We start from the raw sequence: 15,663 nt of genomic DNA on the forward strand, positions 1-15,663 counted from the left end.
GTGGGCATAACCGTAGGAGCTCCAAGAGAAACTGGAAGAAATTCCCAGAAACACTTCTGAATATCCTAGTTTTGAACAGAAGATGGGGAGAAGGGACCCAGTCTCTAGTTCCTAGACCTCGAGGTCAAGGCCAAACACAATCCCCCATGCACGGCCCTTGTATGTGGGGCCAGGTGGCAGAACCCCGTCTGGTGTCTGTCCTGGATGTCTGTCCGCCCTCCTCCAAAGCTGAAACACTTCTTTGACAAGGGCTAAACTCTCCTTCGCTGGGCCCACTCAGATTCTCACCTATAAATTCCGAGGCTCTCGGGTTCCATTTATACTTCCCACAACCAACAAGCCTTGCTCTTCCCATCGGTTCTGCAATCCCTCAGTCAGAGAACACCCTCACAGCCAAGCAGACCAGAAACTCCAAGGACATCTTGGCCCCGTTTCCTTCCCACGCCAAGCAGAGCCTGGCCACCTCTTCCTCCGAGTGCACTCCCTCCTCTTCACTCATGCCAACCTCCAACCCCCGGGGAACGTCCCCAACCACATAAATCCTCCTTTCCCTCCCCCTCCCCTCAGCCCCGTCCACCAATGCCCATCTCAGCCTCTATACATGGTCCTCCCTATGACTGTTTCCTACTTCAAGTGCCTCCCCTGGGCATATTCTGAAGATTCGTGAAAGAATTCCTTAAAGCCACCAGAGAATTTTCCAGAACAATCTGGCAAGTCAATTATGTGTGTTCCTGGAGTTAAGTTTTTTAAAGAGCTTTTCCTTCTTTTGTATTGGGTGGGTGTGGGGGGAAGGAGAGAAGTTTTGAATTTCCCCAGACAGGCAAAATGACCCATGTCCTCCAACCCCGGCCTGTGTTCTGGAGCAGCTGGCAGAGCGGACACAAGAGGGAGGCCAGCTCGGAGACGTACTTGGAGAGCAAGGAGTCTCACGTTCCTACCTCGGTTTGGAATGACCAGCTTACAGGGCAGAGCCAGTGGGATGATGGAATGCTGGTAGACGAGGGCAGAGAGAGACCCTGTGGGAGGAGACAGCACGTCAGGACCGGTGTCCCTGGGAGCGGGCCAGGGTGCTGAGGAGCCCAGACACCCCACCCCATTATCCATAATCTCTGGCTTCTTTATCACCTCTCCCTCAGCCCAACAATGAAGCTGAAAACCCACCCCCTTCTTGTTAGCAAGATCTAAGGGAGAAGGTTTCAGGGGTTCCCTCTAGCTGCCACAAAGGTCCTTTCCAGAATATTCCTCCCAACATCTCTCTTCAGTCCTTCCAGCTGCTGGGACCCCTCTCAGGACAGTGCAGCAGAGGTAGCAGAGGATCGTGGGATGAAATCCCGGCTCAGTCACTTATCAGCTCTGTGCTCCTTGGGTAAGTCTGGCTTCTGTGAACCTCATGTGGGAAATGGGGCCATAACACTTCCCAGGCAGAACTGTGAGGAGACCAGAAGTAATAAAAGGTGCCCAGACGGTGACTTTCACATCGTAGGGGGCCGTCTGTGGTTGTTAATTCAAATTCCAATGATCAAGCCTTTCAGGCACTGGGACAAATACGAAAAGGCCTGTGGCTAAGTGAAGCAGTCATGGTACAGAGGACGAGGGCCACTGGTCCCTGCACCCATGACAAGGGGGACCAGGGACCACCTGAGACTCTGCGGGCAGGCTGTGGAAGTGGGGGACAGCTTACCAAAGTTTGGCTCATTGGGGCACCCCTTGAGCTTGACTCCTCTGGGGCCGGTCTCGATCAGGAAATGTCTCACCAGCTCGTGGGTCATGTCCCCTGGGATGAAAAGAGAGGAGGATAGAGCACTTTTCGTGGCACCCTCCCTCCACCTGCCAATGGCACTCCGTCACTTCTCCCCACTGCGGCTCTGGGAGGGGAGCAAGGCTGGGATGGGTAGTACGGCCGGAGCCCCAGAATGGAGAGACCACCACTCAGGCAAATACAACCACAGGGTCCCCATAATCCTGCTTCCCTGTGCTCTGACCCCAGCCATCACCAGGCCCAGGACTTGCCCTCCTGAAGAGTCTGACTCAGCAGGGACAGGCCCCTGCTGCTCTTGGGGTCCTCAGGCACCTCAGGACATGGGACTAACGACCATGTTGTCCAGAAGCCCTGTTCGAGGAGGGGGAGCTACCTTTTTTATTCTGCTGCATGATGGTCGGAGGGGGAGAAGACACCTTCATGGCCAGCCCATAGGCCCCTCGGAAGGAGTGGCTGTCGCGGATGATGAAGGCCCCTGGCTCCTGGTCCTTGAGGAGTGCGATGGCTGGGATGGGAAGGAGATGAGGAGAGAAGGGGGGAGAGGACAGAGATGGCCGTGATCTTAGCTGTGACTCAAGGCCTATCAAACCTCGTTCTTTAGAACTGAAGGTTCAGAAGGGTCCTCCTCTGCTACAGGAGACAAGTGTCTTCTATGAAAAGCCAGGTAGTAGATATTCCGGGCTTAGCAGGCAGTGCAGCCTCTGCTGCAAGCACAGGGCCACCACGGCCGCCCAACGGGAGGGAGCCACACACAATACGGAAGCCAGTCGACACGGTGCGTTCCCCTAAACTCCAGTTAAACCAACAGGCAACAGTTCGGTTTGAACCTGTCGCCAACACCTGCCTGCCTGGGGCGCCTGAAGTGGGCCTCATCCCCGGCCTCATCCCCAGCCCCACTATCCCAAGTTTGCTCTTTCTGTAAAACGTGAACAAATCTTCCACCTTGTGTAGACACGGGGCTGAGATCTGCTATTACGTTAGCTGGCCTTTTACTTTACTTGGAAAACCCAGACTTCGCTGATTTTAAGGATCCCTCATGGGTCTACAAACCCTGTCTCTGCACCACCCCCACGCTTCACCGTGGGGAGGTGCCTCTTACTGTCTGACCTGTGTCTGCCACGTGTGACAAAAAGGAGGAAGTCTGCTTGTGTTCCGTGCCCAAGGAAGACACGGGGGGTGGCAGGCAGCAGTGACCTCTGATGGACCACAGGACCCTCTTGCCACCCGGGACTCACCCTGCTCTCTGGAGATCTCAGGCTTGTACCAATACTTGGAAGTGTCCTGAACAAACTTCACTTTAGCCCGTGTCTCAGGGCTGTTGTCTACAAGAGAGGAAGAGAGAGAAACAGCATTAGGGGTTGAACTGTAGCCCCCCCAGAAGATCTGCTGGAACTCTAAGTCTGGGTACCTGTGAATATGACCTTATTATTTGGAAATAGGGTCTCTGCAGATGTCATTAAGGTAAGGTGAGGTCGTGCTGGGTGAAAGGGGCCCCAATGCCATAGGACTTATGTCCTTATCAGAAGAGGGGAAGACACAGAGACATGTGGAGGGTCATGGAGACGGAGGCAAAGACCAAAGGGTGTATCTATAAGCCAAGGGACACCGAGGATTGCCAGCCACCATGAGAAGCTAAGAGAAGTCCTGGTGCAGAACCTCCCTCGAGCCTCCAGGAGGAACCAAACCTTCAAAAACCTTGACTTTGGACTTCTAGCCTCCAGCCTGGGAAGGATTAAATTCTGTCGTCTCAAGTGACCACGTGTGTGGTACTTGGTCACGGTGGTCACAGAAAACTAGCATAGGAAGGCGGTGTCCTCGCTGCTGGAGGGGACCCTGAGCAGCCTGCCCATCCTTCCCCTCTCCGGCCAACTGTCACGCATCATGAAGCTGCTCTCCTCTCCAAGAGCCTGGCACAGCATTCTCCCCGAGCTGAGGAAAGGCCTCCTCCACTCCATCCCCTCCTTTCTCCAGAAGATTTGGACTAAACCCTTCCTGCAGCTTCTCTCTCACAGGCTAAGGCACCCCATCTTTTGGCCTCTCTCTCCACAAGATGGACTTCCCAATTGTGTCATAACCACGGCAAAGATGGTGGGAAGAAAGAGACATTCCCATCGCTTCTTCCCCAGCTCCCTAGCCCCTCACGCCCTATATGGAGATCCCGTGTTCTGCATCACAAACAAATTCAGCCCTGCCCTGGAACAGAGGAGGATCTGCCCTAGAACAGAGGAGGGGGTGGCCTAGAGGCTATCTACTGTGCATCATATACCTACCCCACTTCTCTGGCAAATGACCCTCACTCAGACCCTCCACAGACCAGAGACGCTTTATGGAGCATTTAGATTCTGGAAGATGCTCAGAGAGCATCGAGTCTGACCACTTAACTTTACAAATGAGAGAAGTGAGGCTCAGAGAGGGAGAGGGACCTGCCCAAATCACACAGCTGGTTCTCGGAAAGGCTCCTGTAGGTCCTTTCCAGGTAAGGAAACACAGCCGCCAATGCGTGGTCCTCACTCTCCAAGCTCCTCCTTCATGTTTTGGCACCAAAGAAATAAACGGGGGACTGGAGGAAGAGGGAGAAAGGAAGATTCCAATTGCATATGTGTTTTTGCTCTCCTTTCTTGGAAGAGAAGCTGGGTCAGAGGGAGCCTGGGCTGATGATGCTGGGAAGCTGATGGTGAGGACCAAGCCATGAGTTAGACTGTGTGTCCAACGCTCAGTTCATTTCGACTTGTCAGTTACACTGTGCTCGACCCTGGGACCGGCCTCCAGAGGACAGCGAGGGGGTAGGCCAGCTCCCTTTCCTGGCAGCTGTGCATGGAGGTGGGGTGCTCTGGGCTAGGCATCTGCCTAGGGCTGCCTGCTGCCTCTCTCTCTCTGCTCAGAAGGCCCAGGCCCCCACTGCTGCTGGGGCCTAATGAGCTGTCAGAGGTGGCTGGAGCCCCATGTGCCTTCCTGTGTTGACTCCAATGGCTATTTTAAGCAGGGAAGATGGTGGGAAACAGGAAATGTCCCAACTACTAGAAGTTTTCCATCCTCCAAGAAGAGGGGCTGGGAACCAGATGTCCCTGGTGGGCAGCAGGAAGCAGGGGTGTGCGAGGTCCTTGTAGGTGTCCCGAGTTGGCAGGCTCAGGGCAGGACCCGGGAGAGTCACACTGAGCATCAAGGCAGCTGGGGCCCACCCTGGGCTGCCGGAAACTGTCTAAATCATCCTTGAATGCCCCAGAACCCCGGGGCCACTCTGCAACAGTCATGTTCCAGGACTGGCTGACAGCTGCAGATCAGCTGAGACCGCGACCTTTGTGCTTTAATAATGAGCCCTCTGCACAGAGGAGAAAAATGCCTAGTTCTGATGATGAGTGAAGAATTCAGTGTGTGAACACACATGGGCTTCTGCAAAGCCGGGCCGGTAGGAACCAGACTCCAGCAAACATGCCCAACCTCCGGCCTCGGCCCACAGGGCAGCTAGCTGCTTGATCCGTTATTAGTGACATGCACACAGGGGGATCAAAAGGTGGGGACAGAGTGCCGTGAGCGGCCAAACGTAGGAGGTCCACGTTGGGAAGGCAGATTTTCAAGGGAAGGCTAAATCACAAGGATGGAAACATGATCATTCAACTCCAGTCACGCTTTAAGGGCACAAACTTTAGGTACGTGGGCCCAGATCAGAAATCATTTATCAAGTGTGTAACCATGGATGAATGACTGAGCCTCCCTAAGCCTCGGTTTGCTCCTACATAAAATGGGGGTTGTAAGTGGGGGGGGGGGAACCTGGATGGCTCAGTGGGTTAAGCATCTGCCTTCGGCTCAGGTCATGATCTCAGGGTCATAAGATGGGGACCCGTATTGGGCTGTGATCAGCAGGAAGCCTGCTTCTCCCTCTCCCTCTGTCCCTTCCCCTGCTTGTATTCTCTCTCTCTTAAACAAATAGTAAAAATTCTATAAAATAAAATTTAAAAATAAAATAAAATAAATAAAATAAAATAAAACAAGGGCAAGAATACCTACTGTGCCATGCAGCCGTGAAGACTAAGGAGCCCATGAGTGGCTCAGAGCCTAGCACACAGCACGTGCTCAACAGGTGGCAGAAGCCAGGTTGGGGGAAAGGATCATCATTCACAGTAATGTCACCATTATTCCTCTCCTCCTCCCCATCCTCGTGGGCACCCACATCCTCATCACGGAATCCGCACCCAGCACACTTACTCTGAGGACACCTCCAGCTCCCATTGTACAGACAAGGAGACTGAGCCCCAGAAGTCAGTAATCTGCTCAAGGTCATGTGCCAGAAAGACAGAGGCGGAGACAGATACCTGAACCGGCAGACGACCCATCCCAGTAGAGGCAGGGGCGGCAGGAGGGGCTCACCTGGCATGGAGTACTTGGAGAAGTCGGGCAGCGTGTGGGAGAAAGAGACAGTACTGCCCCCGCTGGGACTGGACATGCCGCTGGCCACAGGCGAGGAGGACACCTTCCCGTTGACGGTGGCATAGTTGGGGAGGCTGCCCGCGCGGTCTCCCACGGACATCCTCCGCTTTTCCGGCAAGGCTGGTGTGGGGCTCCCTTGACGGAAGGCTGCTGAATCCGGCGACGGGGAGGTGGCAGGGCTGCTCAGGCCCGGGTAGTAGGCAGGGGACACGGGGAAGGAGGGTGTGGAGGGCGCCTGGTAGCCAGAGGCACTGCTCTGCCGGGATAGTGTGGGTCTTGGGTCCTCGGGGGTGGAGTGACCACCGTAGGCGACGTGCCGGTCCAGGCTAGGGCTGCCGGGAACCACAGATCCAGACCCTCCCAGGTGCCGGCCCATGCTGGGGCTTCCCGGGCTGGCTATCGTGTTGCCATGGAGACCAGGAGCCAGGCTGCTTTGGTGGGCCCCGGGGTGCCGGCCCAGACTGGGGCTTCCCGGAGTTGTGGCCACACCACCATGGAGGCCAGGAACCGGGTGGGCCCCGGGATGCCGGCCCAGGCTGGGGCTTCCCGGAGTGGTCGCTGCACTACCCTGGGGGCTGGAGACGGTGCTGCCATGGAAACCAGTTCCTGCTGGACCCATCACCTGGCGGTGGCTCAGACTGGGACTACCAGGGGCAGCCAGGCTGGGGTTGATGGCCCGGCGGCCAAAGCCAGGACTGGGGGGTGTGTTGGTGCCCACTGTCCTGTGGCGTGCCTGAGGGCTCCCAGGCACCGTGTGGACGCCGGCCACAGTGAACTGAGACCGCGCCTGGCCTTCCGGGGAGCCAAACTGCTGAAGGGAGTAGTCGGGGCCGCCGTAGCTGCTGCCCGCAGGCGGGAGAGGAGAAGAGCTCTGGTAGTTTCTCTGAGCCGAAGGGCTGGGCTGGCCCAGGCTGCCGGGACGAAAGCCTGAATCCAGCAGAGGCTGGGTGGGTGTCCGGGGACCCTGGTCACTGCTTTCCCCGGACGGAAAACTCCCCACCGAAGTGCTAGAGAGAGAGGAGGCCGAGTGAGATGTCAAGGTGAAGGACAAGCTCTCCGTGAGCACGCAGCCCACCCTCCCACCACCAGCAACAATAAGAGTTCCACTGGCATGTGTGCCAAAACGTCATGACTTTTGCACATCACCCGATGGAAGCAGCAGAAGAGACGGAGGCTCAGAGAGGTGAAGCACTGAGCTCATGATCACACAGTAAAAGACCAGGGTTCCAGCTCAACTGTATCTGATTTCAAAGCCCCACTGCCCCTGTTGACTCCTAAATAGCAAGTCCAACTGAGGGGGTCTCCCTAGGGACACTGAAGATAGCTGTCTTCATGTCACCTCCAATATCACCAAAACTGAACACCAGGGAGGGGTCGACCCATCTCGCTCCTGTTCCTGCTGCGAGCATCCCCACCTGGACTCACTTTTCCCAGAAAACTATGATCGTCTTTGGACACAGAGAGTGCTGGAATTGGGCTTTCATTCCTGGTTAGCTCCAAAAGGCAAAGACAACAAGTCTCACAGAAGGAGATTTCAGCTTATTGTAAGGTCTGCTTTCCAGCTGTTGGATCTGGCCCCTAATTCAACAAGCTGCCTTGCATGGTAATAAGACTCCTATGGTTAGCAGTATTTAAGCAGAAGCTGACCCGCTTCTTGACCTGAATGTTGTGGGGGGGATCTTCTCTATTGGGAGGTTAGATTAGATGAGCTCAGAGGTCGCTCCCCATTCTAAGATTTCAACAAAATTCATTTCAGAGGGGGCTGGCCCTGGGGGAATGGTCACAATCATAGATTCTCCTCTGAAGTTTTGTGCAGCGGCCACCAGCTGGGAAACCTAGGTTCTGAAAAGCCTGGTTAACTTTTCTCACATGGCAAAAAAGGGGGCTGAGTTAGATAACCTGATTCCTTCCAGACCCAAAGTCCTACCCCTTGATGATACGGTAGGAGAGGCAAAGGTTGACAGGGACCCTGTCTGAGCTGTGGCTGCAGGGCAGTAGCAGACAGGGTCTGCAGCAGGAGCCCCTGGACAGGGGCCGGGGCGGGGGGGCAGTCCTTACACAAGACGATGGGTCAAAGTCTGGAGCTACAGACTGGAAGGAGTCTTGAGGCCAGGATGGATAAGCTCAGGTCCCCGGGGGGACCTGGGGTGGTGGGTCAGGCAAGAGCCAAGGGCAAGAAGCAGGTCACGGGCCAGGCCAAGAAAAAGTCTACCTCAAATCCCAGAAGGAGCTAGAGGGGAATGCCATTCCTGGGACAGAATAACACGGACTCTGAGGAATGGAAGGATGTGTCAAGCTGAGCGGGGCAGGGTAAGGGCCACTAACATGGAGTTCTGGAAGACTAACCTCACAGCAGAACCGCTAGCTTCCTGAGCACTGAAAAGAGCCAACTCTACAGCAGGAGGAATCTGAGTGAGAACCAGTGAAGACATCCTAATATCAGGGCGCCCTGAACAGGAGCCGTGGTGGCTGGCCAGGTTAGGAAAATCCCCTTAAAGGAAGAATTCACCTTCTGCCCAGAAGCAGACTTGCCAAGAAATGGAGCCGTCTGCCCTGTGCAGAGGTTGGAGAGGGGGCGAGATGGACCGGGGTGCTTGCTCGGCTTGAGGTTCTCAATTCTCAGAACACAGGAGAACACAGCCTCTGTCCCCCGGGCCACTCCCACCCTAACTTGGAGGGGCACACTGCACCGGGCCAAGGGAGGGCGTAGGGCACACAGCAAACTCAGCACTGGGCCTGGCCTGTGACAACAGGAGGGGATGGCTGGAGAGTTTCTGGGCCCCGTGGAAGGCCAAGGCAGGAAAGGGGGTGGACATGCAGAGGGATGCCTATTAGTCTCCCCTCCTGGAGGAGAGCTCTGGTCGGGGCAGGCGAGCCCAGTCAGCAGCCCCAGGCCTGGCACCCTATGGCAGGGCTGATCTTGAGCTCCCTCTCCCATGTCAGATCCCGTTCTCCCTGTCACAAAGCCTACAGCCCCCTCCCCCTGCAGTCCACACATGGGGGCCTCCCTCTTCACAGCCCTTCCCGGCCTGATTCCAGGCTCTCCTCTCTGTCTGACCCACTGAGAATGCCAGCTGTCCAGCCACCCTCCCACCTGCAAGCGCATGCCCTCAGCCCCACGCATCAATACATCCACACCCCAGCCCTCTGCCCTGGCTGCGCTGTTCCTTCTAGAATGCCCGTTCCCTCCTCCTCCACCACCTTTCCACAACTGCTCATCCTTCTGGCCTCACCACCAATACCTCCAGCCCCCAGAAACCCTCTCTGCATCCCTAGCCAGAAATAGCGGCCCCTCGCTGGGAGCTCCAAACCCTTATATGTCTGCTCTGGGCACATCTATCACCCTGGGACAGGCAGGCACAGAGACGCAGGCCCAGGCAAGAGGAGAGACGGGGGCTCTAGAACCAAACGCCTTTGGTCCGAATCCTATTTCTGCTACTGTTTAGCTGCAGGACCTTGAGCAAGCTATGTGGCTTCCCTATGCCTCAGTTTCCTCTTCTAAAAAATGGGATCATAAGAGTACTTATTGCTCAGGATTGCTGAGAAGACTAAATAAAATAACCGGATAAAGCATTTAGCAAAGTGCCTGGCACACCAGAAGCACTCGCTACAGAGTGACTGCTGTTGGCTAGGTTTTGAACTTGTGGGAAGGACTGGTTCCCCATGATGGCCCTCATTCCTTCCAGCACAGTTCCAGACAGTGGGATCAGATTCAGTCTGGGAATTATGGTTCATCCCCGCTCATGCTCCCCGTGGGCTTTGGCACCCAAGGTGCTCTCTTGATGCACCCCTGCTTCCAAGGTACAGCTATCTGGATATGATTTCTGCCCAACCATGCTCTAGGCAGATCCAGGCCTGGGTCCTCCTCCCCGCTTACCTGTCAGCGCTGAGGATGGGGCTGCTGGTGGAGAGGGGGCTGGGGGAGACAAAGGAGCCTCCCAGGGTCCCGTTCCTCAGGGGCGTCTCATGGCCATAGGCCTGGGCAGCTGGGGCGCTAAAGCTCTTAGGCTCGGGGTCCTGAGCTCGGGGTCCAGCCACTGCTGTCCTCACCACCGACTCCACATAGCTCCGGGGCTCTGGAAGGGGGCAGAAGAGAGACTGAGATCCATGGGGGCAGAGTGCAGACCCTTCCCAACCTGCCAGAGAATTCCCCAGCCTGTGGGGACAGCCCCAAAAAGACAGCCAAGCATGCAAAGGGCACTTCTGGGGTTCTATCAGCCGGCCCATGCCTACCCAACTTCTCAGTATCGTGGAGACGCTGTGAAAGCCCCCACAGAACCCCACAGAAGCTTCCCAGAAATGGACCCCGGCTTTGCCTCTGAACACAGTTATCATGGAATCTTCCCTCCTATAGTTAAGCGCCCCTTTTAGCTGCTTCCTCCCTCCTAGGTGCCCCCTGGCATGGCTGGAGTCTGCTCCGGCCCAGCCTTGCCCATGTTCAGAACAGTGCCAGGCTTCCCGTGGGCTCCACCCACGCCCAGAATCCAGAAACAGGCTTGCTGGCCTAGCAACAGGCCTATGCTGGCGAGACACGCCCAGTCCCTTCCACGCCAAGACACACCCATCCACCGTGCCTGACACACTTAGCATTCCTCTAGAGACTGACATCATTATCCCTGCCTGGTGTTTAGAAGAGCCTAAGAATCTGGGGAGTTGGGGGACAGGGCCAGAATGGGCATTCTACAGGTGAGGACACTGAGGCCTGGGGCATGTGACATCTGGAGGCAGACCGGGAGATCGGATTCCCAGCTGGGATCTGCCTGACGTCCTCCCAGACCTGTGGGGCCAGGCCTGAAAGGCACTCAGGGTGACACAGGGAGAAGAAGCAGGACACTCCTGGCTTCTCCTGGGACATGATCGGGGATAGATGATATTCCCATCACCTCCAAATCCGGCCTCGCCCTGTCTCCCCCAAATAGGACGTGATCGGAGCACAGCTCATGCACTGACCCCAATCAGGGCATCTGCTGAAACCAGCCCGAGAAAGGGAAGAACCAGAGGGTTTGTGCTGCCCTGGGTAGGCCAGGCTCCGGGAACTTTTGCTGGCCAGGGCACGTGGGGGCGGGGAGAGACGTCAGCAAAGGGACAAACAAGCATGGCGTGAGGCAGAGCCAGCCAGCTCCATGCCCGAAGCTGGTGTCCGTATAGGTGGAGCTCAGCTTCGCAAGAGGCCTCCTCCAAAGTCTCCTCAACCAGCCGGGGCCACCCACCCACCTCCCAGGAGCCTCAGACCACTTTCCCTCCAAAGGCCTGGATTCTGTGCTGCCCGCATCTGAGGGTTGGAGCCTGGAGACACTGCAGAGACCCTCTGGCCCGGTGCAGGCACACAGTTTGTTTTGTAAAAGATTCCATAGTAAATATTTCAGGCCATTTAGAAAACGGTCACTGGAGCAGCTAGTCAAGTCTGCTTTTTCAGCAATCACTCATAAACAAAAAAGTGGGGCCGTGTTATAATAAAACTTTCTTTACAAAAACAGTCAGGAAAAAAAAAAAGGCAGGAGGCCAGAGTTGGCCACAGTTGGCTAACCCCTGACCTCACCCCTCTTCTTGGCCCAGAGAGGTAGAGAGATCTGCCTCAGAACACACAGCCAATCAGTGGTCACTGTCTCCTGACCCTCAACGCTGGCTCCTGGTGGCCTAGAAAGGGCCCCAGCATCCTGGAGATGCTGAGAACTGGCAGCTACCCAGTCCGCCAGCATGTCGGCCTCGACTATTAATAATGATAAAAATAGTAATTACACGAGGAAAGTAGGAGAACGTCAGTAATTGGAGAATGTAAGCAGCTCACCCCATCACACAGCTCCAAGGGGCAGAATTGGCCAAGGAAAGCAGGCAGTCTGGCCCAGAGCCTGCCCCCTCGCCCACAGCACATACGCCAGCCAGCTAAACATCAGGGAGCCAGTTTCGTCTTGGGGGACTAGCTGCGTCCTTGCCATGCAACAAGGACCCCACAGAAACATCAGTGGAGACACGATGCCAGGGCCGACCGTCCCCACCCACCCCTCACCGTTCTGGGTCACTTCCTGAATACTCCTCCTACCCTTCCAGGCTCCAGGCTTCACCCCCGTGCCTGCAACACTTGCCATGCCACTCCCACAGGGAGACAGTGAGGGCTCCGTCTGCTCCCCGGCCACCCCAGGCCGTTTGCTGATCTCTATTCACTGTGCCCCACACAGCCCCGGGGCACACAGCAAGCCCCTGACAGGCGTCTACCCTACAAGCTAGCAGACACCTGACTTTCACCCTCCAGCTCCCCCCACCCCCACGCAGAGATGCATCAGAACTAGGACCCGAGAGGCACACGTTCACTTTTCTCATCCCCTGGAATTCGTGCTGACCCCAGAAGTTCAAGCTACAGCCCTCATGGGTGATTCCTGAAGTCTGTGCCCTTCCACCTGTCGATGTCCCCCCTTCCACTGGCCAGCCCGTTCTGCGCCCCTGGAGGCCGCTAGTGACCGCATCACCCAGACCCACAGGTCCCAGGGTCCCAGAAGGCTTTGGCCTTCAGCCTGTGAAAGAGACTGGCAGGAGATGGGAGACAGAGTGAGGAGCAAAGGTCAAGGTGCCAGCGCCTGCATCCCTCTACCCAAGACCACAGCTCCGGTCAGGGTTCCTCTCCGCCAGCTCTCTGCTTTCCCTGAGGTCTGGTGCGGGAATGACTCCCTCTTCCTGCTGGAGATCACCCAGGGGTGTTCACCATCCATCACTGCTTTACCCAGACCTTTTAAATAGACCATGAACCTCTCTGTTGTCCCATAGAATGAGCCATCCATTTCCTACCAGGACCCGGGCCCATACACTGGGTAAACAGTACACATTAGCCTACACTCCACCTGTAAAAAACAAACAAAACAAAACAAAAAAAAAATACTACATATATCCCTTCCACCAGCAGTAAAACAGATAAAACAGGCCTCACCACCCTGTCGCCTCGTCAGAACAGAGCCACAGCAGGGACCCGTGGACACTGATTCCCATCCCACCTGCTCGCCGGTACCCAAGGCTATGTCTCCACTCACAGCTCCTGGCCTGAACGTGACAGCCTGAGCTCCAGGCCGGGGGCCTGCACACAGTTGGCACAGGGTGGCGGTGGGATGGCAGATCAGAAATTCTGGGCTGCTGGGAAGCCCAGCGTGGTCACATTCTTAAGGCATCAGTGTCATCGTCCCTTCCCCACGGCCACCGGATTGTAAGCCACAGAAGCCAGACGAGAGTTCTGCCTGAACTCGGGGAACAGGATCGCTTCCCCAGGGAGAAGCAGCAGCTGCCTTCCTTCCACACGGCAGGAAACAGTCCTCAGGCTCAGAGGCCAACCAGCCCCAGGGCTCTGCTCCCAGGCTTGCAGGGTTTCAGCGACCCAGCCCACCCGGCCCTGTCCTCACCTGTTCCCCTCCCTTCCCCCACGTCCTGACACACGACCATCCTCGTCTCTGCTCAGCTAGTCTGCTACCATCTGTCACCCCTTCCTGGCCTGCCAGGCCCGCCCAGGGGCAGAGAGGAACCAAGTCCTCTGTTTCTCATGAACCCGGAGCAGGACGGACCTTCAGGAAGTTACTTCCTTTCTGGAGTCCATCTCCAGAACTGATCAAAACCAATCTTTAGGGCCAAAAACAGTTTCCCCAGTTTCAGACTCAGTTATATTGAAAACACCTCCTTTTTCTGCTTATTCTTTGGCTTTTTCTCTCTTCCCAACCACAGGACAACATAGGACTCGCAGGATCCCCCTTTTCTCAACTCCTGGAGGGGGTGACCTGAGACAGGCTGCTGAAACTTGCTGGGACTCAGTTTCCTCATCTGTACAAGGGGAATGAGAATACTCACCTGCGCAGCCAGGATCAAGTAACAGAGATGGGGAAGCTCCCTCTCGTTCTTTCCTGCTTCACCCCACACCAGCATTTCTAAGCAGCCCTCCCGGCGCCTGCCTCTGTCCCGGCGCCTGCCTCTGTCCTGACCACACCCGCTCCTGCGTCCCTCCACCCTTCTCTCCCACCCCCTCCTGCTACTTTCCTCCTCTCGTCCAGTCCTGGGGCAGCTGCACCCAAAGGAGTTGGAAAGAGTAGGAGAGGTAGAGCCTAAGGGTGCTTCACATGGAACATTCCAGAACTCAGACTTACTCTAAGTGGCCGTTGGCTGCTGAGAGCAGAAGGAAGCAGAAGAGTGACTTGGCCCCACCAGGCCCAGGGCATGGTCAGCTCTTCACCCCCACCCTGAGTTGCATTTCCTGCCACTGCACACCCACCCCCAAGGATCTAGTCCCCTGGTCATCCGTACAGAATCTAACCTAAGGAAGCTTCCACACCTTCTTTCCCTGTTTCATCTGGGAAGATATTCTTGATGCTGACCTCATGTCTTTACTGCTGCAGGCTTTCTTCCTCTTCTTCCTTCATGGAGGACGAGTGCCCAGTCCCCAGGCCCACTGTTTAGAGGTTGTATCCAGCACAGTCACATGGAAAAGGGGGCAACCTCCACAGATCTGGCATTCGCTCTCAGCCGCGCCCCTGACCGACCGTGTTAGGCCTTAGACAAGACATTTAACAGCCCTAAACATCATCTCCTCATTGGTAAAATGGGGTTCCTACCACTTTCTTTTGGATGCACCTGTGATTGCTAAACAAGATGGTGTGACGATGGTCCTACATGGTCCTACTCCTGCCTGCTGAACCTCATCCAGACCACATTCCCCCTTGCTCTATCCTCTAGCTCCCTCTTACTCTCAGCCCCACTGATTATGCTATGCCTGGGGTGGGGGGGAGCGGAAATGCAATCCTCTCCAACCCCAGGGCCTTCGTACATGCTTTTCCTCCAAATGCTCTTCTCACCTGCCAGTTTCACCAAGTTAATGTCACTCACCCTAACATCTTACTTCTTCAGCCAAAGTCAGGTTCTTGGCTAGAAAGTCTCCTAAACTATATCCTTCCCTTTGGAGCACTCTCTCAATATGTAATTCCAAGTAATTTAATTCTGGCTTCTGCTCCTGCCTATGTTCCATGAGATAAGGAATCACAGTATTGCTTATCGCTACATTCCCGGAGCCTGGCCCAGGGCACAGGTAGGCATATAAAATACTGAATAAATGAATCAGTGAATGAGACAATGAATGCATGACAAACATTAAGTACAGTGCCTTGACCAGAGCAGATTCCCTTAAAGTCTGCTCTTCCTCTGGCTGGGTAATCCTGCTTCTGATCATTTTTCCTCACAGGCATCTTTTTCTGAATTTCTCATCAAAGTCTCAGCAGGGAAATCAAGCTACACTTCAGAGGGTCAGCAAAGAATGTGCTTTAGTCTGACCCAGGAGGTGGTACATGAGTCAGGAAAAATGGAACAGGCTGCCCACAGCCTTGCTCCCTGCCCCTCTCCTGCCCCACCCCCCAGGCCGCAACAGCAATTCCAACCCCACGCTGGAATCCCAGGGCACGGTGCCTGGAAGCAGGAGGAGGGCCTTGAAATAGCCCCTGGATGAGGAGGAGACAGAGAAG

General features: G+C 55.7%; 1 protein-coding gene across 4 annotated transcripts in view; it reads right to left on the reverse strand.

Annotated features, from left to right (window-relative positions):
* TNS1 (tensin 1) overlaps window positions 1-15,663 on the reverse strand; it is a 179,771-nt gene that overhangs the window by 10,082 nt on the left and 154,026 nt on the right. For all 4 annotated transcript variants that reach the window (XM_044241576.1, XM_044241575.1, XM_044241578.1 and 1 more), the window contains 6 exons: window positions 10,062-10,260; window positions 6,125-7,191; window positions 2,995-3,081; window positions 2,133-2,264; window positions 1,682-1,774; window positions 939-1,016 (listed from right to left, as the gene is read on the reverse strand). In XM_044241576.1, the coding sequence (XP_044097511.1) occupies window positions 939-1,016; window positions 1,682-1,774; window positions 2,133-2,264; window positions 2,995-3,081; window positions 6,125-7,191; window positions 10,062-10,260 (1,656 nt within the window). The remainder of the gene's footprint in view (window positions 1-938; window positions 1,017-1,681; window positions 1,775-2,132; window positions 2,265-2,994; window positions 3,082-6,124; window positions 7,192-10,061; window positions 10,261-15,663) is intronic.

This window comes from Neovison vison, chromosome 3, assembly GCF_020171115.1.
Source record: "Neovison vison isolate M4711 chromosome 3, ASM_NN_V1, whole genome shotgun sequence".
Lineage (NCBI taxonomy): Eukaryota > Metazoa > Chordata > Mammalia > Carnivora > Mustelidae > Neogale > Neogale vison.